We start from the raw sequence: 22,992 nt of genomic DNA on the forward strand, positions 1-22,992 counted from the left end.
ACAAACATCACAAACTTTTATGTCCCATTTATTCTTCATTTCTTCTCCACCTTCTCCCCCATCAAGTTAAATATATAAGTCCCCATCTTTAGCTATTTAGAGAGCTACTTCTTTCGTGTGCTTCTATATGCATATATGAATAAACTTTGTATTTTCTCCTGTTAATCTGTCTGTTGTCAATTGAATTCACAGGTCCCCAGTCACTCAGCCTAAGTTGGTAGAGGAAAAAGTTTTTACTCCCAACACTTTGATTTCTCTTGGGGGAATTCTAGAAGTGGAATAACTGGGTCATAATGTAGGTATATGTTTCACATTTTAAGAAACTGCCAAACTGTTTTTCAGAGTACAGTAGTTATACCATTTTATGTTCCCACCAGCAGGTTACGAGATGTCCAGTCCTAACGTGTGCAATTCATTGGGTTTGAGTGTATTCACTGAGTTATGGAACATCCCCACCGTGTAATTTTAGAACATTTTTATCACTCCAAAAATCAACGCTGTACCCACTGGCATTCACTTCTTGTTTCTCCCCTCCCACCAGCCCCTGGCAATCATTGATCTACTTTCTATCCATGGATTTGCCTATTTTGGACATTTTATATAAATGGAATCATACGGTGTATGGCCTTTCATTTAGTATGAGGTTTTCAAGGTTCTTCTAGGTTGCCAGTGTGTGTCAGTGCTGCGTTCCTTTTTTCTTTTTTAAATTTTTTATTTTAGAATAGTTGTAGATTTATAGAAAAATTGCAAAGATAGTATAGACTTCTCATATACCCCATAGCCAGTTTCCCCTGGTATTAATACATTACATTAGTATGGTACATTTATCACAGTTAAGGAACCAACATTAAACTAAGTCCATAATTTATTCAGATTTCCTTAGTTCTTACCTAATATCCTCTATCTGTTCCTGGATCCCATCCAGGATACCACATTATATTTAATTGTCATGCCCTTTTAGGCTCTTTTTGGCCGTGATAGTTTCTTAGGCTCTCCTTGTTTTTTGATGACCTTGACAGTTTTTGAGGAGTATTGATCAGGTGTTTTATAGAATGTCCCCTAGTTGGAGCTTGTCTAAAGTTTTCATGGTTTAGACAGGAGTTACGGATTCTGAGGGAAGACGACAGAGATCAAATGCCGTTCCTGTTATAACAAAAGAGTACATATTACCAGCATGACTTAATCACTGTTGATATTAACCTTGATCAGCTACCTGGATGAAATAGTGAATGTTAGATTGCTTCACTGTAAAGTTACTTCTGCCCACCCCCAACCCCTTTCCTTACTGTACTCGTTGGAAGGAAGTCACTGTGCACTGCCCACATTTAAGAAGTGGGGAGTTAGGCTCTACCGCCTTGAGGGCAGAGTATCTACATAAATTATTTGGAATTTTCTGTGGACATTTGTGTATTCTCCCCCATTTATTCCATTTCTTCAATCATTTAGACTCGTGGATATTTATTTTATACCTTGGATCATAATTCAACATTAATTTTGTTCATACTGTTCCAGCTTTAACTGTTGGGAGTTTTCCGTTGGCTCCTGTATCCCTGTGGTACTCTCACCATTGTGTGTGTGCATGGTTTTTTTTTTTTTGTTTTTTTTTTTAAAGCTCTTCCATACTTTCTGGCACCAGAAGATATTCCGCAGTCATCTTGTATAATTTCTGCTTCAGTCCTAGAATCAGCCATTTCTCTAAAGAGACTTGGCTCCTTTTATTGGAGACTGGTATTAGAAACCAAGGTCTGGGCACTGAGTATGACCATTGCTATTGGGGTGTCATTGCTTCTGGGTTCTCTGAGCTGACAGTACAAGGGAATACATGGCTATATGCCAACCTGTATATATGCATGTCTATAAATATCTCTGTGTGTAACTATCACAGTAAGCTACATATCCTGATAACGTCGTTTCTTTCTATTGCTATGTAATATTCCATTGTGTTGCTTGCTATACCACATTTTGGCTGTTCATCCATCAGTCGATGGACATTTGGATTGTTTTCACTTTTTGCATATTGTGAATAATGCTGCCGTGAACATTCATATACGAGTTTTTGTGTGGGCATATGCTCTCAGTTCCCTTGATGTAGACCTAGAGAATTGTACTGAGTCACATGGGAACCCTATGTTTAAAAGTTTTGCCAAACTTTTCCAAAGTAACTGGACCATTATACAGTCCCACTAGTGATGAATGAGAGCTCCAACTTCTTCACATCCTTGGCAGCGCTTGCTATTGTCTGTTTATTTAGTCATCTTAGAGGGTGTGAAGTGAGCCTCGCACTGTGGTTTTGATTCGCATTGCCCTAAAGACTAACAATGTTGAACTTTTTTTTCCATGTATGTATTTGCTATCCATATATCTTTTTGGTAAAGTGTCTTCTTTAAGTCTTTTGAACATTAAAACATACATTTTCTTATTGAGTTTTGAGATTTCTGATCCAAGCTTTTTAATCAGACATATGCTGTGCAAATACTTGCTTCCAGTCCAGTATATACTTTGCAAATACTTTGGTTTTTTTTTTTTAAAGTGTATTTCAAACAATATTGAAGGTAATGATCATTATCTTATTGATTTGGATGCACTATATGCCATTCTTCAGCCATATTAGTAGATCTTTCACTTCAAAAAATGTTTCGAAAATTTTAAAGCTTTCTCAGATGATAGTTTCAAGTGTACACAAATGTAAAAAAAATAGTATAATGAATCATACCATGAACATATCACCTAACTTAAACTGTGTTTATAGCCAATCTTATTTCCTCACATCTACTCCCAGTACCCGTGCTTCCTCCATCAGATAATTTTGAATAAATCTTAATAAATAACTTTATTGATAATTTCATCTTGTATTTCTAAAAATTAAGGGCTTTAAAAAAACATAACCAATATCTTTACACAAAAATTCGTATTACAAAATATGAAGCCTGTTCAGATGTTTTAGTTGCCTCACATATTTTTATAAGAATTTGTTTGCATCCGGATCCATATAAGGTCCATGCTTTGCAGTTGGTTGATTTTTTTTCTTCCGCCTCTTCATCTTTGGCTTCGCACTCCTTGTTTCCTTGCCATTTGTTGAAGAAACTGGGTTTTTGTCCTGTCACATCTAGATAAGCGGATTCCAGCCGTGTCACATAGTTTTGTTTCTCAGTCCTCTGTATTCCTGTGACTTGGCAGGTAGAGCAACAGCAATGATCTTAACCTTGGCTGCAGGTTACAATCACCTGGGGAGTTTCGTTAAAAAATTCAATGTTCAGGTTATATTCCAAGCTAATTAAATCAGATCTCCAGAGTGAGGGCCCAGACATCAGTATTTTAAGGTCCCCAGGTGATTTGCTGTGCTTCCATGGTTGAGAGCCACAAAAGGCTTGGTCTTAACTCAAGTTCCCTTCCTCCCTCCACCCTCTTTCTCTTGTAGGAAGAATAATTCATAGGTGGTAGTACAGACTGCTCTCAGGAAGCCCATATCTGGTTTTCTGTGTTTGTAACTTAGCAGCCATAGATTTTAAGAAATCCATTATTTCATGAGGGGAGGTAAAAGGTTGATTTTTTTCCAGTTCTGTTCTTTCATTTACTAATTAAACTGCTTTTATAAAGAGAAACTTCCCAGGTATACTATTTTGTTCCTGTGAGATTCAGTTCCTATAAGAAAGGCAAGGTAAATGTTTGATTCTATTTTTTTTTTTTTTTAACTAGTTCTCAGTTCTCCAGTGGAACTGATACTTTAAATATTTGAGTTTGTATTATTAACACTTTACATGTTTCAGTCTATTTTTGTTAGCTTTACTGATAGTCAAATTATCTTATTTTTAGCTAGTGGGAGTTCTTTCTAGGTGGCTTCTGAATCCTTTTGAAAATACACCTGTAGTCTTTGGTAATAAGAAAGCAGACACCAACGGGAACTAATAAATGACACCAACGGGAACTAAAAGGTTTCTTTATTTGTATAGAAAACATATGCTGCGTATATAAAAGGACAAACAAAAAGTCAGAGTGAAAATTTCCATTTACTTGGAGATTTAGTGAAGAACTTCCTGAGCATGCTTTATTTTTTGGTTTACATGCAGAGTTATTTACACAAAGGGGATGATACAATCAGTACCTTTTTGCAAATAGTGTTTAGTACCTACCAGGTGTGTTGTAGAGATCCATTCATGTCCATTCTTTTTTAATGGCTGTGTAATTGGAAAAGACTAATTTATTTATCTTTTGTTGGGTGTATAGATTGTTTCCAGTTTCTCGTTCTTATAATATAGTCCCCCCTCTTATGACTATTCAGATGTAATCTACATAAAGTGTATGATTCAATGGTTTTGGGTATAGATAATATGTGCAATTCTCACCACGGTTAATTTTGGAATATTTTCATCACCTCAAAAAGAAATCCTGTATCCTTCAGCTATCACCTCCTGTCCCCCTGGCTCCCCTTAGCCCTAAGCAATTGCTAGTCTTTCTGTCTCTATAGATTTGTCTATTCTGGGAGTTTCATAGAAATACAATCATTGTATTTTTTGTGTCTGGCTTCTTTCACTTAGTCAAATGTTTTCAAGGCTCCTCTGTGTTATAGTGCGTATCAGTACTTCATTCCTTTTTTGTTTGCTAAATAATATTCCATTGTATGGACATACCACTTTTGTTTATCTATTCATCCATGGATGAACATTTGCATTGTTTCCACTTTTTTTGGCTATGGTGAATAATGCTGCTTTAAATATTAATGTACAATTTTTTTGATGTGAACTTATATTTTTATTTTTTGTGGATGTATACTGAGCCATGGAATTGCTGAGTCCTATGGTAATCTGTTCAAAGTTTTGAGGAACGGCCACTGTTTTTTTAGAGTGGCTGTACTGTTTTACATTCTTACCAGTAATATATAAGAGTTCCAGTTTCTCCACATCCTGTGTCAGCACTTGTTATTATCTGACTTTTTGATTATAGCCATCCTAGGGTATAAAGCACCGTTTCATTGTGGTTTGGGTTTACATTTCCTTGATGGCTAATGATGGATGCCAAGCATCTGTTCATGTGCTTATGGGCCATTTGTATATCTTCTACGGAGAAAGTCTATTCAGATCCTCTGCCCATTTGTAAATTGAGTTTTGTCTTTATTACTGAGTTGTAAGAGTTCTTTATACATTCTAGATTACAAGTCCATTATCAGATAATGATTTGCATGTTAACCTGCAGGTAAAAAGTGTATATCATTAGCTCACCTGTCCTAATTTTTGCTCTGCACTTCCGATCAGTATTCATTGCATGTATGTGAATAATTAATATTCAATACTTGCATATCAAAATAAGCAATGTACTTATAGTGTTTCCAGACATGGCTTTGCTGAAGGAAAATTAGTGAGTTTGTTATGCGGTTCTAGAATTTTGATTTTTATACTTATCTGAAGTATCACTAATGAGCAGGGCCATTTTCATTTCACCATAGCGGCTATAACAATTGTATAAAAAGTGGTGGGAGGATAATTATTAGGGTGGCAGATGAGGCACTAGTTGTGATGTAAGTTAATTTGTATTTAGTTGAACTTTTGGTAGTGATTGAAATTCTGACAGATACAGTGCTTGAGTTTTTAAAATTTTAGACAAATTGCTAAGAAGGTAGAATTTTGTTTCTGTCTATAAAATATAAAAAATGAGAGAACATTTTTCTTAGGGCATATTTGAAATCCTGGGAAAGAAACTTAATCTTGGAAAAAATAAATCTGGTGAGATCAAATTTCATTTTACTCAGGAAGACTGCACTGTGCTCTGAAGCATAGAGAAGCAGCTTTTCTGTGAACCTGTTCTTGTTGTATTCAAAGATAATGACCTGTTTAGTGCTAATTACATAGTGGAATTTTAATGACTGGTGCCAATGTTACACCTTTGCCTGAGGATTATTGTTCAAGTTGCTGAGAAATACTGATATTAATTTGTAATTTTGACTTTTGAAGTAAATTTCAAATCAGCCATCACTTTAATAAGTACAAAGAACTTTATTTTTCTCTCTAATTATACATAAGCATATAGAGAGTATATAGTGAATTCTCCTGTAACTGTCAACCAGTTTCAGCATTTATCGACTTTCTGCCCTTAGGTTGGTAAGAAGAGGTTTTGAAGATCATTTTCTATTCAAGATGGTGACCTGAGAAATGCATGGTGTATCATAATGAGCACTGATTTTAGGGTCACTCGGGGGAGTGTCCGAATCCTGACTCCCCATATCCTTGCTGTTTGACTGGGCAAGTGACCTTTCTTCTTAGAAGCTTAGTTTTTGCGTCCTGGAAACAGGATTAATAATCTACCTTTGAAGGTTGTCTAGATGATTAAATGGGCTAATGTGGGTGAAGAATCCCAAGAGTGTTTTGTGGTTAATTACTGTGTGTGTACATATGTGTGCCAATGGGATGGGTTCTCGGTTGCCATGTTGGATTTCCAAAGTCTGTAACTGTGTGCTAAGGCCTATCCTAGATACAGCAGTGTGATAAAGAGTCTAAATCCGACACAGGAATGGACAAGCCCCTGGGTTAAGTTCGAGGTGCTTACTATGAAAGAGAGGGAGGTGTACTAGTCTCCTAGGGGCGCCATAACAAATTCCTACAAACTAGGAGGATTAAAGCAACAGAAACTGATTGTCTCAGATTTCTGGAGGCCGGCTGTCTGAAATCAAGGTGCTGACAAACCTGTCTCTTAGCGTTTGGTGGTTGCCAGCAATCTTTGTATTCCTTGGCTTATAGATGCATCCCTCCAGTCTTTGCCTAGGTGGTCACCTGTGTTCTCCCTGTGTTTCTGTGTCCAAATATCCCTTCTCTTATAAGGATGCTAGTCGTTGGATTAGAGCCAGGTTCGCACATAATGGTGGACATGAATTTTTAAAGGACCCAGTACAGGAGGTTAACCAAGATGGCGAGGTGGGGGTGATCAGGAATTTCATTCTAGAGGGTAATAAGATCTAAAATGTATTCCATTTTAAAGGTGGTTACTAAGGAATTCGTTGGGAGTAGATGAGAGATGAGGTTGGAGAGTAATACATGATATTATTCTTGAACCATATTACACTGCACGGATTTTTCTCCCCCAAAGAATCATGGGGAACCTCAATGTTTTAAATTCAAAATTCACATACCATAGTGGATTTTTGTTATATTCATGGCTGAACATTAATTTTGAAATAGCCTTTCTGTATTTCTTCTTTTGAGGAAATTACCTAGATTATGAATCTTACAACACATCTTAGAAATTGGCACTCAAATTTCCAACCCCTTCATCCCCCGACAAGGATGTAGAGAGCTGACCTTGCCTTGGCCTCTCAAATACATCCACATAAGAGTTTGATTCAGTTGTGAGCAATAATAGAAACATGGGTTTGCCATGTGCATAGCAAGTATATGGATGTATGTTTTGAAGTGTCCAAAAAGAAACCACAAGAACATACAGTTTCCGAACCATGTATGTTCTGGGAGTGGTGAGTTGTAGGCAGGACTCTGGAAGTCCCTGTAGTTTGAAGATGGATGCAGCATGGGGAGTAGTTTGAAGATTAGAAAATCGAGATTTTTTTTTTGTTTCAACATTTTATAAAAACCCACATGAACTTGGTTGTTGAGTAAATAGAGCCTCTGAGAGGTGAACTTGACGTTTTATAGACTTGATTTCCTAAAAAGGGTGCATTTAAAAAAATTATCTTTCTCTAACTATAACTTTTCCTTGACTACTGATCGACCTTTGTTACTTATTTAAATAAAACCTTTAAAATTACTTGAGCATGCCCACTTCCAGTCCCAATTCATCAGGAGTAGGTGTTATCCAAGTTGGTGCTCAAATCTTTTCTAGAACAGCATGAAGCAGTATCATGTTACAATCTGAGGGTAGGATATGGGTGAAAAGTTTGCTCAGTAGAATTTTGGACTAAAAACAGGACTCAGGGGCTTAATTAGCAGTTTTTAAGTACACCAAATACACGGCTGGGCTCCAAGTAATGCCTTGGCCTTGAATACACACTACCAAACACTGAGAGCAGTGGGTGGGTATGGGGAAACCCTGGTTTGCCTTGTAGACCCTCCTGCCCCACCCAACCAATAAATTTCAGAATGGGGAGAATTCCAAGGACATTTGTGTGGGTTACTTTTGTCAGTAGCTCAGCAATATTGTGATGATTTGTCCACCCCACTGTTCAAAAGCAACTATACTTCTTATGAAATACATGTCTGTCATAGGAAACAAATAGTGATGGAGGGAGGGATTCTAATTGGCTTTTGTCCCTAGTCCACTCTCTTCTAGCACTCTGACCTTGTCTTAACAGTGTTCAGGCCTGTTGTAATGGGTTAATATGGTTAATATGGTAAGCATCTTTCCTCCCTCTGTCTAATACCCAGATAATTCACGTATGTAGCTCTGTCCTTTGTTCAATTGTTTCTCCAGTGAGAGCCTTAAGATGAGTAGAGGAGAACTTTATTTTCTTGGCATTACTTTTTTTTTGAAACGTTACTTTTTAAAAAAAAACAATTTAAAGACCAATATAAAGCAGTTTGATGTTCTCATTTTTTTTTTTTTTGTCATAAAATATTTATTGTAAAACATTTCTAAAGTGATTAGGAAAGAAGGAAAAAAGGCTTTCTCCCAATGGCAATATTGTTATATGACTCTTAGTTCAATCTGGTGTGATATGTGTTTTTCAACATGATTGTCATGTTGTATGTGTAAGTTTATATCCTGTTATGTCTTAAACATTTTCTTCTTTTTTAAAAAATTGAGTTATAATTCACATAGCATAAAATTCACCCCTTTAAAGTGTACAATTCAGTGTTTTTTAGTATATTCCCAAGGTTAGGAACCATCGCCACTACTTAATTCTGGAACATTTTCATTATTCCAAAAAGTAATCTCATAAACAGCACTGCCCTTCCTCCCTTCCAGCCTCTTCCCAGCCCCTGGCAACCACTAATCTACTTTCTGTCTCTAAGGATTTGACTATTCTGGACAGTTCATATAAATGGCATTATGCAATATGAGGCTTATTTCACTTAGCATAATATTCTCAAGGTGTACCCATACTGCAATATGTACTTCATTCCTTTTTATGGCTAGATAATATTCCAGTGTATGACTATGTCACATATTTATCCATTCATCAATTCCAGGTATTTCATTATACGGTCCCATAAAGCCCAGTAGAATAACTAAAGCACATCTGAAGAAGTAATTCCTATGGCAAATATTCTTATTAGTATTGACTTTGGAACCAGCCTTCCTCTGTAGCTGATTTTATTTTTTAAACCTTTAAATAAGGATAGTGTGTACATGGAAAATGCCAGCATCAGGATAGTCTGCCACCACTTGGATAGTTTTCTCCTCATTTAGAGAAGTTACTTCTTAATCAGTGCTTTTATCCAGAATTACGTTAGAATTGTAGTTGGGCTTTTCAACTGCTGTCTTTGACCCCTTTCCTCTAGTAATTTGTAGCTGTTTAGAGAGGTAATCCCTGCCTTCCTGCAAAAGGAAGAAGTTAGTGAGTTACTGAAATTGACTTTTGCATCCAGGATTCCCTAGTCTTTGATTTTTTTTTTTTTTTGGTTTAGCAGCTGAGGTCTGGCAGGAGGAACAGGCAGTCACTGCTCTCTGAATGCTCTGCTGGACTCTCCCGAGACCTGTGGTGTGTTTGGGGCAGGCCACAGAAGGCTTGGGTATGCCAGGTTTGGGGGATGTTGTGACTGAGCGCTCTGAATGGAATTTCATGTGGCATTAAAAAAATAAGCGAGGTTTGTATTTATCAACGATGGATTGTCCACCAAGATGACGGATTGGGGGGAAAAGCAAGATGAGTAATGAATATCATGTTGTGAGTTACTTAAAATCTGCCTCAGTTTATTCATCTGCAAAGTGGGAGTAATAGCCACATTATGTGGCGTAAATAAGAAAGTATGTGTAAAATGTTTAGAACAGTAATTAATACACCTGTTTTACAAAAATTAGAAACTCAAAATATTCATCTTCTATAGGTGTGTATGTGTGACTATGTAAGTATATACATATTTTTAAAAACTTGAGCTAAAATTTACATATTTATAAAATTTACCGTTTTATAATGTGCCATTAAAATTTACCATTTTAAAAGTTCAGTGGGTCTTAATATATTGACAAGGTTGTACATATAGCACTACTAGTTCCCGAACATTTTCATCCCCCCTCCTCCCATCCCCTGACCTATTAGCACTCACTCCCCATCCCCCCTCCTTCCAGCCCCTGGAAACCACTAAACTACTTTCTGTCTATATGGATTTACCTATTTTGTCTGATAAATGGACTCATACAATAAGGCATATTTTATGTCTGGTGTATTTCACTTAACATGATGTGTTCGAGGTTCATCCACCCTGTAGCATGTGTCAGTACTTCATTTTTTCTTGTGGCTGAAGAATATTCCAGTGTGTGTGTGTGTGTGTGTGTGTGTGTGTGTGTGTGTGGCACATTTTGTTTATATCCATTTGGGTTGCTTCTACCTTTTGGCGGCTGTGAATAATACTGCTATGAGCATAGGTGTTCAAGTGTCTCTTCAAGTCTCGGCTTTCAATTCTTCTGGGTATATATTCAGAAGTGGAATTTTTGGATCATATGGTAATTCTATTTTTAATTTTTTTTTTAAGGAACTGCCATATTGTTTTCCATAGAGGCTGCACTATTTTACATTCCTCCCAGCAATGTATGAGGTTCTAATTTTTCCACATCCTTGCCAAGACTTATTTTCCTTTAAAAAAAAAAAAGTTATAGCCATTCTAGTGGGTATAAATTAGTATCTTACTGTGCTTTTAAAATGCATTTCCTTAATGACTAATGATATTGATCATCTTTCCATGTGACACAGACTTCTGAAAACATTTGGAGAGACACCCCAAACTTACAGAGGTTTCTTTTAGGGTTTGGGGGAAATAACTAGTCTGGAAGTAGGAGGTCAAAAGGAACCATAAGTTTATATTATTTGGAGTGTTTTTTACGAGTATTTCTGTTAGTAAAATATAGAACAAGTTAATGCTGATTAGTACCTTCGTCTTATTTAAGGTATATAGAAATACAATATTTAGCACTTGGGACATGGGAGTTGATAAAGTTCTTTGCCTGTCAAGAATGATTTTGATTTTCCAGCAAAGTAAGGATTGAACTGGTTTCAGTCTGTCTCATTATATTTCATTTTAATTGTACAGGGAAATGAGGCAACTCAGTTAACCAAGTGGATAGGAGTGTGGGCTCTGCAATCTGACAGCTGGGGCTTAAATCATTTCTCTGTCACTTAACTATCCAAGTTCAAATACTGTTAACTTCCCCATGCTGTAATTTACCCATCTGTAAAACGGGATGCTACCTCATGGTATTGTGTGGACTAAATGAGTTAAAACAGATAAAACATTTTGGACAGTGTTCTACTAGAAAGCACCTAAATTGATCACCCATAATTCATTCTGAACGGCCAGTGTAGTTGGAGAGAGTGGCATTAGATGGTGAGTGATGAGTGGGTCACATAGGGCCCTCAGGGCACTTGTTAGGGATTTTGGACCCAATCCAAAATACAAAGGGAAGCTCTTAGAGTTTACAGTAAGGTGTGAGTTGATTAGCTCAGCTTTTAAAAATCAATGTAACCCAGCACTGTCTAACAGAAAGATAATGCAGGCCATGTATGGCTACTTATTAGCCACGTTAAAAGTGTTAAAAAAAATAAAAAAGAAAACCTGGTAAAAATTAATTTTAATTATAACTTGCTAAACGCAGTATATCTAAAATGTTGCAGTTTTGACATGTAATCAATACATTAAAACTTGAGATTTTGTTTTAAAAACGAAGTCTTCTAAATCTGGTGTGTATTTTACACTTAAGCACCTCTCAAATATGGGTTAGCCACATTTCAAGTGCCCAATAGCCACAAGTAGCCAGTGGCTATCATGCTTGCACAATGCAGGTCTAGTTGTTATGGCAACAAGCCCTTGGAAGCAAAAATGAATATGGGAGGCAATTTAGGAGCGTGTTGCAGGAGTCCAGAAAGAAGTGATGGATGCTTGGTCTGGTGTGGTGGCCGAGGAGAGAGCAGTTAGCAGGCACAGAGCAATATATGGGAGATAGCAAAATGTAGGTGGACTTTTAATGATGAGCTTCAGGAAAGGGAAGGTAAAATTATCAAGGTTAAATGAAAGGTTTCTGATACACAGACACGAAGCCAGTCTAACTATTAGGAATAGGTTACTTAGAACACACCTGACAAATAATCACCTCACTATGGTTAATAATCACTCGTCTAGCGGGAGAATAAAGATCAGTGAAGAGATTATAAAATGACATTGCTTTCATTTCCAGGATTAGGTAAGCTCAGGTGCTATGGAAACGGGCACTTTACCCAGTCTTGCAGGTGTGATGAGAGCATAGGTGTGGGGGAAGCATATTAAAGATGATGGGAGAGGTAGGCTGTGACAGTACACTGGTGACCTCCTTCACCCTGTTGCAGTTTGGACAATTTCTATGGACATTTTGAAGCCACTGAAGAGTAGTAACTTCTAGCAGGACAGTAGTCGTGGGGTGGTGGGCTGGAGGCAAGGATGCCAATTAGACCCTTGATTCAGATAGCTCAGAGGTGACGGGACCTGAGCAGTGGTTCGAAAGAATGAATCATCAGCAGAAGGTTTACGAGCAGAGCATGAATTGTTCTAAGCCCATAGGGGATTAGCTGAAATATAACTATTTTTGTCGGGAGTCGTGGTGGGGCCGCTGTGGCAGAAGAAATCTGATCATGTGTGAGGTACAAAGATAGTTTTTCAACCATCTTTATTCTGGTGTTCTGTGTATGAATAAATTAGGCTACTAGATTGAAGAGGGCATGAAGAAACTTATCTTGATTTTGGTGATGGTTTCATGAGTACGTACATCATGGCAAAACTGATCAAATTTCGTGCAGTTTATTATACTTCAGTAATACTTCAAGGGTTTTAAAAAACTGGGTCATTAGCTAGTATTATTGATCGTAGTTATTCTTAACAGTTTTATTGAGCAATAATTCACATACCATACAATTCAGCCATTTAAAGTGTACAATTCAGTGGTTTTTAGTATGCTAACAGATATGTGCAACCGTCACCACAGTCAATTTTAGGACTGTGGTCATTTTCATTACCTCAAAAGGAAACCTTTAGCTATTACCCTCCACCCTCCCACTCTCACCAGCCCTAGGCAACCACTCATTTATTTATGTTTTGTTTCTATAGAGTTCCCTATTATGGACATTTCATATAAATGGAATCCTGTAATATGTGGTCTTTTGTAATGGCTTCTTTCACTTAATGTTTTCAAGGTTCACCTATGTTGTAGTATGTATCAGTACTTCATTCCTCTTTATGGCCAAATAATACTCCACTGTATGGCTATACCACAGTTTGTTTATCAATTCATCAGTTGATGGGCGGTTAGACTTTTTTCTGTTTTAGGCTATTATTAATGGGTATAATTCTTTACTGTTACGTTAAAAAAGGTGATAATCTTTGCATTCATCATGTGATTCTTTCTTTGCTATTTCTATATTTGTATGAACTTTTTTTTTTAAGTGTTGAACATTTGAGATTTTAAAATCCTAAATATATGAAAAGGGGGAATTCCACCAAGACATTTCCTCTGAGGGTTTAATTTGCTTTGATACCTTCTTTCCCTTCTAGTTGGTATTTAAACTTAACTAAGCATAGAGAAATGTTTTCTTTCTGGCTTGAGTAAAATAAATTCATTTAAGAATGAGAATTTCAGTTAAGAGATTGTTGGAAATGTGCAGTGGAAACATTTTTGTTTTTTTGTTTTTACCTTTAAAACAAGGCTGTTTAAAAGAAACATTTGTGATTGAGATAGATGGGAGAGGAAAACATACAAATGTTCTAGAAACTGAGAGGGGACAAGAACCTAGGGATGGGTGGTTTATGTGACAGATAACAGGAATATTTGTCTTATCTTCCTGGTTAATGCAGGATAAATCAAAAGGGCAGAACTCATCAGGAGTAAGTTGTGTTTACTCTTGGAGAGTTCAGTGGATCTGAGTGGCAGGAGACAATTTGGTAGTGCTCCTTGACATAACACATTCAAAGAAACGCCTTCCTAATAGGTTAAAGGAAAACTGGTTACTTAGCCTTGCTCAATCATTTCAGGCTTGGAAACCCTTCTGGGACTTGGGAATCTGATTGGGCTATTGACAGTCCTCCCCTCATCTCTCAGTTGTGATTATCCCCAAACTTGTGCATAAAACTTTGAGTGAAGACCACAAAGACCCATTGAAATCCATCTGTGGTATCTAGGTAAAACCCTCTAAGTTGTGCAGTTAACTTGTTCTCAGTTAGGTACCAAGATTGATGCTGGACCTATTTTTTCTTTTAAGGATTATAGCTTTTTGTTTGTTTGTTTGTTTTAGAGTCTAGTTTTTTAAAGTATAATTTACATACAATAAAATTCACCATTTTTAATGTATAGGAATGTAGTTTCTAATTACTTTCCTAGAGATTTTATACCGAGTATAGTTGACAATCAGTAGCATTTATTATTTCTTAGGAATAACTCTACAATTTTGTTTGAATATATTAAACTTTGCACAATATATGCAATGAAAATTTTTATGTACGTATCCTTGATTTTTTTAAGTTAAAAAATTTAGTTGTATAATTTATGTTTGTGTGTATGTATATATTTACATGTAGATATATAAATATATGTGTATATTTGTGGGTGTGTACCTGTATATAAGTATATATAATTTATACATCTCTGTCAGTGAGCCCTTTGGAGAACATTATTGCAGGTTTAGTCAGCAATGTTTATAAATCATGGGCGTTTAACTTTTGTAGTGTTTTCTCTATAGTAGTAAAAGTTAAGGTGATATAAGCTAAACTATGTGGAGAGTAGTGTATTAAATTGTTGAACAAATTGCTTTTAGGAAGAATTAAGAATGATGTTTATTTAAATTAATATATTAAATTGGCAGTTACCCCTTATTCTCTATACCCCTCCTCCATCACCACCATCTCCACCCCGCCCCCCAAGATGTCTAAGTTGCCATAAAGCTCTACTATTAGAGTGGTTTTCATTTAAAAGCTAATTTTTAAATGGTCGATGTACCTTTCCTGCAGCTTTAATTATTTAAGATGGAATAAATTAAAATGCCTTGTTAGAATTCTGTTAATTTACGTATAAAACTTGTGATATTGAAAATTAAAAAAAATATATGTAGGTTGCTTTTAAAAAACATTTAAGGCATGATATGCTGCATATTATCTATTTGGAGGGCATTGTAAGAATTTTCCTATTTTTGGCCTTTATAAATGTCTTTTTGTGCGCTAGGGATAGTACAGTGAACAAAAAAATTCCTATTCACATGGAGCATACATTCTCATGGCTGAGACAAACGAAATTTTATGCAGTCAGTTAAGTGCTCTGAATTAAAAATTAAAAATTAAGCTTTATGATTTAACAGTAGCTGTAATTGGAGACAAAGATTAGGGTGCTTCTATGAATAGGCCTCCCTCAAAAGAAATTCACCATGTCAAAACTTGACTATGAAAATATGTAACTATTCCATTCACAAATAGGTATTAACTTTATTTAAAATGAAAAAAATAAAATAAAAAGCTTATTCTCAGACAAACGTTGCCATAGATTTCAAATTGGAATCAGTAGACAAAAATGAAATTCTGAAAAATACAGCATAAGATAAACATTCCTTTAGAAGAAATTGCTTACAGTTTAGTAGGAAATTACCATAAAAATTTATTTAGTGTGTTTCTTAATGGTTTACTGTGTTCTGGGGGCCATAAAACATTCTCAAGGGGTTGTCCTTCAAGTTTTGCAATTAAATTGATGAGTAAGTCGTTAAGTATAAATTAATAGAAACTTGTCACAGTTCTTGGAAACTGAGGACAGTTGAATTCGGTTTTTACCTATGAGACATACACCTGCAGTTTAGACTATAATAAAATTTAGTTACTGTTTTAACGACCTCTCATTAGAATAACATGCACAGACAGTATTATGATTCAGCTACAGGAAAGATCGCAAAAACATAGTCTCCAATTGTACATTTTCCAACCCAGTGTCGATTTAGAAATTTTCACTTCTTTTTTACATTTTTTACTAAGTATTGATATACCTCTTAGGTTAGTCTTTAAAGACTCCAAGTAGAATATCAACTATGTTCTTTCTTCATTTTGCTAGCCTGTCTTGAGACAGTAGTCGTCTGTTCTGACACACCCATTATAGCTATAAAAGGAAGTACTCTGAAAAGGAACATCTTAAAGAAAAGATAAAACTTGGGCTCTTGTCTTGTGACTTTGTATACAAGGAGGAAGTAGATGATGTGTTGCTGTATGTATGGGAAATATATGCTTCTTTCTCCTCCAGCCTCAGAAACCAGGTGGCTGTGGCTTGGAACATTTTGCTGAGCTGCCTTACTTCCTGGTTACCTGGAGGATCTTAGGTAACCAAGATCAAGTCAGGGATTGTGGGATAGGCAGAAAAGAGAAGCCCATGGGGTACCCTCTATGGTGCCCTTTCCTTGCTTTTGTAATCCAAAACCCCAGTTAATTTGGGGGACATTTTTTTCATCACAATTACTTTGTGATTTGCAAACAGATTTCTGCCCATGCTAATAATTTGGGAAACTGAAAATTTGTAATTTTCTCTCCCCCTCCTGATAGGTGCTGGATAGTTTACTAGTCCAGTATGGAGTGGTGGAAAGCTGTGAGCAAGGTACATGTCTTCTCAATTGCTTTCAAATTTGTAAAAAGAGGGAAGTGAAAAGAAAACTAACTTATTTTTTTCTCTTCCTTTTTCTCTTTTTCTAGTGAACACTGACTCGGAAACTGCAGTCGTAAATGTAACCTATTCCAGTAAGGACCAAGCTAGACAGTAAGCGATTTAAAACTTTTTATATATAATGACTAGGTGAAGTATAGCACTTATATTTTGGGTTGGTGGATAGCAGAAATAAACTTTATTTTGCAAAATTTGATCCTGCAAATCTTTTAAAATTTGAATGTCTAATAAGAATTTGTATTGGTTAAAACTTTTACTACATTTTCAATATATCTTTAGTGCCAATAGAGTGATATAGTATGAAGCTGAATTATATCTTATTTGCAAAAAGCGGTGGGCCTGGGTATCGTCAAATTACATAAAGACTTTATTTTATCCAAAGCTGGTAAGTTGATCATGTATTAAACTAACAACAGTGTTAAATGTTAAGTTTTCTTGCTCACTGATTTTTCTAATGGTAACTAATGTCACTTAGGAGTGTGCGGACATTGAACCAATTTCATCTGCCTTTAGATTGGTGGAAGAAATATATTCCAGTGCAACTGGGAGGCAAAAGTTGATGAATCAAAAAAAATAAAATCTCAGGAAAAGATAATTCTGTAGGCTTGGGAATGATCTAATGAACTGACTGAGCACTAGAGAGAGAAAATGAGGACCCCACCAATACTGCTTTTGACAGATCTGCTCAAACGCCATCGTGATGGAATGGCAGGCGAGTACGGGAAGGAACAGACTGTCCTCTGTGCAGGAAGGGTGACAGGAAAGACCATGCTGGCTGACCCTGAGCGCTAAAGGGAAGAGGTGAAACCAGTTGCAAGAGTGGGAATTGAGCGAGGTTACCAAAGGCAATACCACTCAGGGAGGAACTACAGAAGGAAAGATAGGGCTGGGAAGGAGATGGAAATTTGCACAACACAAATGGAACTTTATTTTTTTTCATTGGTAATATTCACATGGTTCAAAAATTTAAGGGTCCAAAGATTTATATAGTGCAAGTCTTACTCCTAGTATTGTTCCCCAACTTCCTTGGAGATTGCCATGTGGAAGACAAATATATGTATTTTTCCTCCTTTTTACACAAACGATAACCATAACAGTTGAGCGTTTTGTACATAAAAATATATTTTTTGTAGTTGTCTAGAATATGGATATGGAAGGCCTTAGTTAGTCCCAAATTGGATGTTTAAGTTACTTCAAGTCTCTTGTAGTTATGAACAGTTAGTGAATCTCTTTTTGCATATGTCATTTTGTATGTGTGTGAGTATAGCTCTAGGTTAAATTCCTAGAAGCAGATCTGGTGCTGAGTCAAGATATATGTGCCTTTTATTTTATTAGACATTGGTAAATTATGTTTTATAGAGCTTGAACTAATTTAAATTCCCATGTGAGTCTCTTTCTTCTTACTCTCCCCTAACACAGGGTTTATCAAACTTTGCTGATCTAGTAGGTGAAAAGTAGTATCTAGTCATGTTAATTCCATTTTTTTTCTCATAAGCAAGGCTTACAAGATTCACTTTTAATGTTTTAATGAGACTTTTAAGATTTTAAAAAATATTCTATTTTTCCTTCTGTTTGTATGTAATATGAGGTTTTTGGACATCTAGAAATTGTGGTATGACTTGTAAAACTGAATTTTACCCCCTTCTCCCCCCCCCCCCCAACTCTGGTTTAAGCCGTTGTTTCTCAGTTTAGTTGTGTAGGACACACCTCCCTGGCCAATGCTGGTGTTATGAACCTTTGGCTCTCCCCAGCTGAGGCAGCTGGTTGCCAGTTGGCCGGCCACTCACAGCAGCTCATGGCAGCTCTTGCCGGCTGCTGGCCACTCACACTGGCTGCTGGCTGCTTCACCATAGCCCAGCTCCAGGGAGAGCTGTTGTTCACAATCTTAGCTATAGAGGGCACAGCTCAGTGGCCCATGTGGGAATCGAACTGGTGACCTCAGCGTTAGGAGCACAGCGTGCGCTCCAACCACCTGAGCCACCGGTCCGGTCCAAAACGGATTTTTTTTAAACAAACTTTATTGTTCAACCATATCATCTAAGAGGAAGAACAGGAAAATTTCACATTTTAGACCCCAAGTAGATTGGAGGGTAAAAGTGAGGACAGTGAGAATGTAGAGACTCCATTTGTCTTACCTGCTTCAGAGTTTAGAAAGATTTATAACGAATATTTGGTGGACCCAAATCTCTCTTGGATGGAAAATATGAAATAACACAAACCCAAGGATATTTGGAGAGTGTCAGAGGCCTGTTTTAGTTGTCATATTCGAAAACTTATGTAAGGCTAGCTAGGTAAAGGGGAAAGATGCTTAATTTGACAGTGATTTTGTCATATGGGAGAACATAACCTACATAGTCTTGTAAGAGACAGAAAATGAACTTCAGTAGGGACAGGTTGACATTCCAAAGCATTAAGAGCACAGCACAGGAAGGGTAGACGGGTCAGTCAAGGCAGAGTAACTGCTGAAAATAATCCTAACCTGACAGCAAGCTGCTTGTGGAGACATTTAGTTCTAAAAGTCCTTGGTGGTTCTGATGGTTGGAAATTTGCAGGGTCCTCCCTACTGCCCCAGGAGGAAGGAAAGGACTGTTAGGAATTTGTAATTCCAGTAATTAGGTAACCTAAACAAATAAATTGGGCATTTCCATGAGGGAAATGATCATCATATCTCTTGTTCTAATAGTCAGTCAGTTAACACTGATGGATCACCACCACCTATGGACCAGAAGGTGCCAATGCTTAAAGGCAAAAATCCCTGTTTTTACGGATGTGCCTCCCAGTGGTGAAAGTGTATTTGGAGAGAGATCACCTGATTTTAATTCCTGCCCAATTTGAGGATCCTTGTAGAATATTGGGTTTTCTCCCCCTCAAGAATCCCAAAGATCAAAGAAAATTAGAAAATAATTCAGAGAACATTAATAGATGTAAAGAATGGAAAAATCAGTTTTGTGATACAATGTTACGAAAATTTCCTATGAAAGCTTTCTAGTCAGTTTTTTTTTCAGATACGGAGTATACTCTCACTCTGTGAGGAGAATTACTCGTATTTGAGAGGCACTGGATGTAGCGGGAAAAGCATTGCCTCTGACTGTAACCATGATCTCTGAGCTTCAGTTTTCTCAGCTACAAAATGGGGGTTGACAAGAAACAAATATCTTCATGCCTGTAGGCACATATTTATAGAAAAGAGTCTTATCAAATGGCCTGCCACAGAGGCACCCAGGAAATAGTACCTCCTGTTCAACCCACTGGTTCTGGGCTGCTTTTAGGGCAGCAGGAAGTGGCTGGAGCTGGGGAAGGCTGGTCCCTCCACAACTTGCTCCACTGAATCTCACAAGCCTGTCCTCTGGGCTCTGCATGACGGCTGCCTAAACCAAACCGCTGGGGTTTCTCCATGCCCTTTCCTTGGCAGGCCACCCAGAACTCACATCATTGGGTAATGAGGGTTGAGTTGACTTCTTTTCTTTCCTTACAAGTAACAAGCACCTGTTACTTGTGAGTCTGTGCTCCTGGGAGGTGCTTGTGCAGGTGTAGGTAGAATATGGAGGTTAAGAGGATCCATCCCAGAGTCCAGTTCCATGGGATGGATTCTCTGTGCCACCACTTTTCTAGCTGTGACTCTGGTCAAGTTAATCTGTCTTAGTTCATACCCATCTGTGAAATGGGAATAATTGATAGTTCTTAGCTCATGAGGCTATTGAAAGAAGCTAACATAATGCTTCTAAGACACTTATGATATCTAACAAGTAGTAAAAGCTCCAAAGTTAGCTATTACTCACGTTTCCAACATTTTTCATTGCTGTTGATGATTTGCTGTTCTTGTTCAGTATACCTCATTTCAGATAATGACTGGCCACTGGTACTCAGGAGTTAAGGACCTAGTTTAAAAGCGTTTGTGGCTGCCTCTTTTTGTTCCTTAAAGCTCTATGAATGCCACTTTTAAGAAGATTGATTCCTCAGAGTAGACAGAAGTTAATGTGGAAATTCCTGCCACCTTGTGGCCAAGAAAAATCAAAGGTTACTAGTAAATATATTACTAGGACATACATACATTTGTTTAATCTTAAATCTTGAATTATTATTAAAATAGTAAAGTGAGTAAAATTTATAAAAACATTAAAAAACAGAAGTATGTATTTAGTATTTCTCATTCTTTGGAGCAAGAGAGGCTTGGGTCTCTGGAACACCTATTTCCTTCCAGGGATGTTCACATAACACAGTCAGGGACAGGCATTACTCACTGGAAGATTTGTAATGGGTGACAAAGAAATAACCCTTTAGAATTTGTAGGCATTTAGTTCTTATACTTTTCTTTAGGGTTTTTATTTCTGATGTTTATTTTTGGTGAGGGAATAGGAATATAGTTTGTTTCTATTTTGAAGCTTTCATCGCAGGTCCTTCTATATAAGTTTGAAGACCTGTATCAGGTACACGGTTATGGTTAGACGTGTTTGAAACAACTTGGCAGATGGCTAAGGGGAGGAAAATCACCCGTAAACTTTAAAAATTATGTAAATAGAAGATTTATTCTAGAAAAAAAAGAATAACAGGTGAAGCAGCGAGACAAAGGAATTTCTTGCCATTTTGACAGAGATAATCACTGTTAAATTTGCCATCAAATTTTGTAGACTTTGTCCCATGCGTTATAACTTTTAACATTATGAAGCTCATTCTGTAGGTGGTCTTTCTCTTAACTATATTTATACTGTTTGTAACCTCTATGTAGTATTTCATCCCTACCCCAGTCTATGCCTCCAATTCTCTACTGCACATCTAGATTGTTTGCAGTTTTTGTTGTGGTTGTTTGCTTTTAGAGATGCTTTAATTAATATAGTCCTTTGTAGGTAACTATTTGGGCTTCGTCCATCGTTATTTCCTTAGTGGTGTTACCTGCAGTGGTGTTACCAGGCTTTTGGTAATTATTGCTGAATTGTATGTTTCAACCTGTTTTTCTTGGTGCAAGCAGAAAACTGAATTGTATGACTTTTCAATAACGGTTTGATCTCATTTTGTTAGGACCTATGCTACACATAGCAGTGAGGTCGGGGAATAAGAAAAAGGAAATTTTAGACATGGACTTTTACAATGGAAAGGGATCATAAATCTAATCTTTGAGGTTTGTAGGTGAGGAACCTAACGCCAAAGAAGAAAGTGATCTTCCCAAGGTTACATGGCTCCTTATTGTTCCAGCTGGGCTAGAATTTCGGTTTCTAGTTCCTCCTCTTTTTCACTACGAAGATCTGTTGTGTGTACCTTGGAAAAGTTTAACTTCTCTGGGTTTCCTTTCTTCTTCTTGCCCTCACCCTCATCCTTGATTTAAACTACTTACTCTCTCTTTTTCTTTCAAGGCTCTTTCGGCTCTAAGCTATGATCTATCCCAGTAAACTTCTTACTAATACAGATAAGTGCTACCAGCTACTCACCATCTTCGAAATGACTCAAAATAATGTCAGAGCAGTCAGGTCATGAAGAGAAACAGGATTCTGAGTGATGCCCTTGTTGGATAAACATCTTTGCGTTCTGTGGACCTCAATGCATATGTTTTGAATAATTATAACAATTGGTCATCATATGTCTTTTTTTCAAGGTGTTTTTATTTTAATTGAGGTATCATTGGCATACATTATGTTAATTTGTATGTCAGGTGTATGACATAATGATTCCGTTTTGTATACATTGTGAAATGATCACCACAATAAGTCTAGTTAACCTCGGTCACCTTATCATCGTACATCTTGTATACACAGTATTTTTTGTGAACATACAATGTTTCCCCCACGGACTCAGCAAACCATTAAATGACATAACGGAATATCAGACTTTGTGCAGAGGAAGGTTTTAGTGTTGGACTGAAAGTTCAGAAACTCAGAATCTTTAGTGATGAGAAAGCTATGGCTTGCAGTTAGGTTATTCCTGTACTTTCTCAGCTATGTCCAAATTTGGAGCACTGTGGTTTAAGGGGTCGGAAACTCTGCTTAGTTAGCAGTTAGACTGTGAGGTGTCATAGTGTGTGCTGGTTGCCCTCTGACAGCAGCAGCCCGAGGCTGGAGCCCTGGGGGCCCAGACTGTGCACAGTACTGGAGCACCATGCTTTCTGACCTCCCGAGTGAGAGAATCTTTCCTCCTCAGAAAAAAAAGAAAGAAAGAAAAAAAGAAACTTTTAAAAGCAGCACAAAGAAGTTTGGAAGT

The 22,992-nt window shown here is 37.0% G+C and overlaps 1 protein-coding gene across 5 annotated transcripts in view; it reads left to right on the forward strand.

Annotated features, from left to right (window-relative positions):
* The window catches only part of IGF2BP3 (insulin like growth factor 2 mRNA binding protein 3), a 117,439-nt gene that overhangs the window by 60,714 nt on the left and 33,733 nt on the right, over positions 1–22,992 (forward strand). For 4 of the 5 annotated variants that reach the window (XM_088797699.1, XM_074340851.2, XM_074340850.2 and 1 more), the window contains 2 exons: positions 16,686–16,737; positions 16,833–16,896. In XM_088797699.1, the coding sequence (XP_088653825.1) occupies positions 16,686–16,737; positions 16,833–16,896 (116 nt within the window). The remainder of the gene's footprint in view (positions 1–16,685; positions 16,738–16,832; positions 16,897–22,992) is intronic. The other variant, XM_088797700.1, reaches the window with a different exon arrangement.

The sequence above is a fragment of the Rhinolophus sinicus genome, chromosome 4 (assembly GCF_057876585.1).
Source record: "Rhinolophus sinicus isolate RSI-liver-muscle chromosome 4, RSI-T2T, whole genome shotgun sequence".
Taxonomy (NCBI): domain Eukaryota; kingdom Metazoa; phylum Chordata; class Mammalia; order Chiroptera; family Rhinolophidae; genus Rhinolophus; species Rhinolophus sinicus.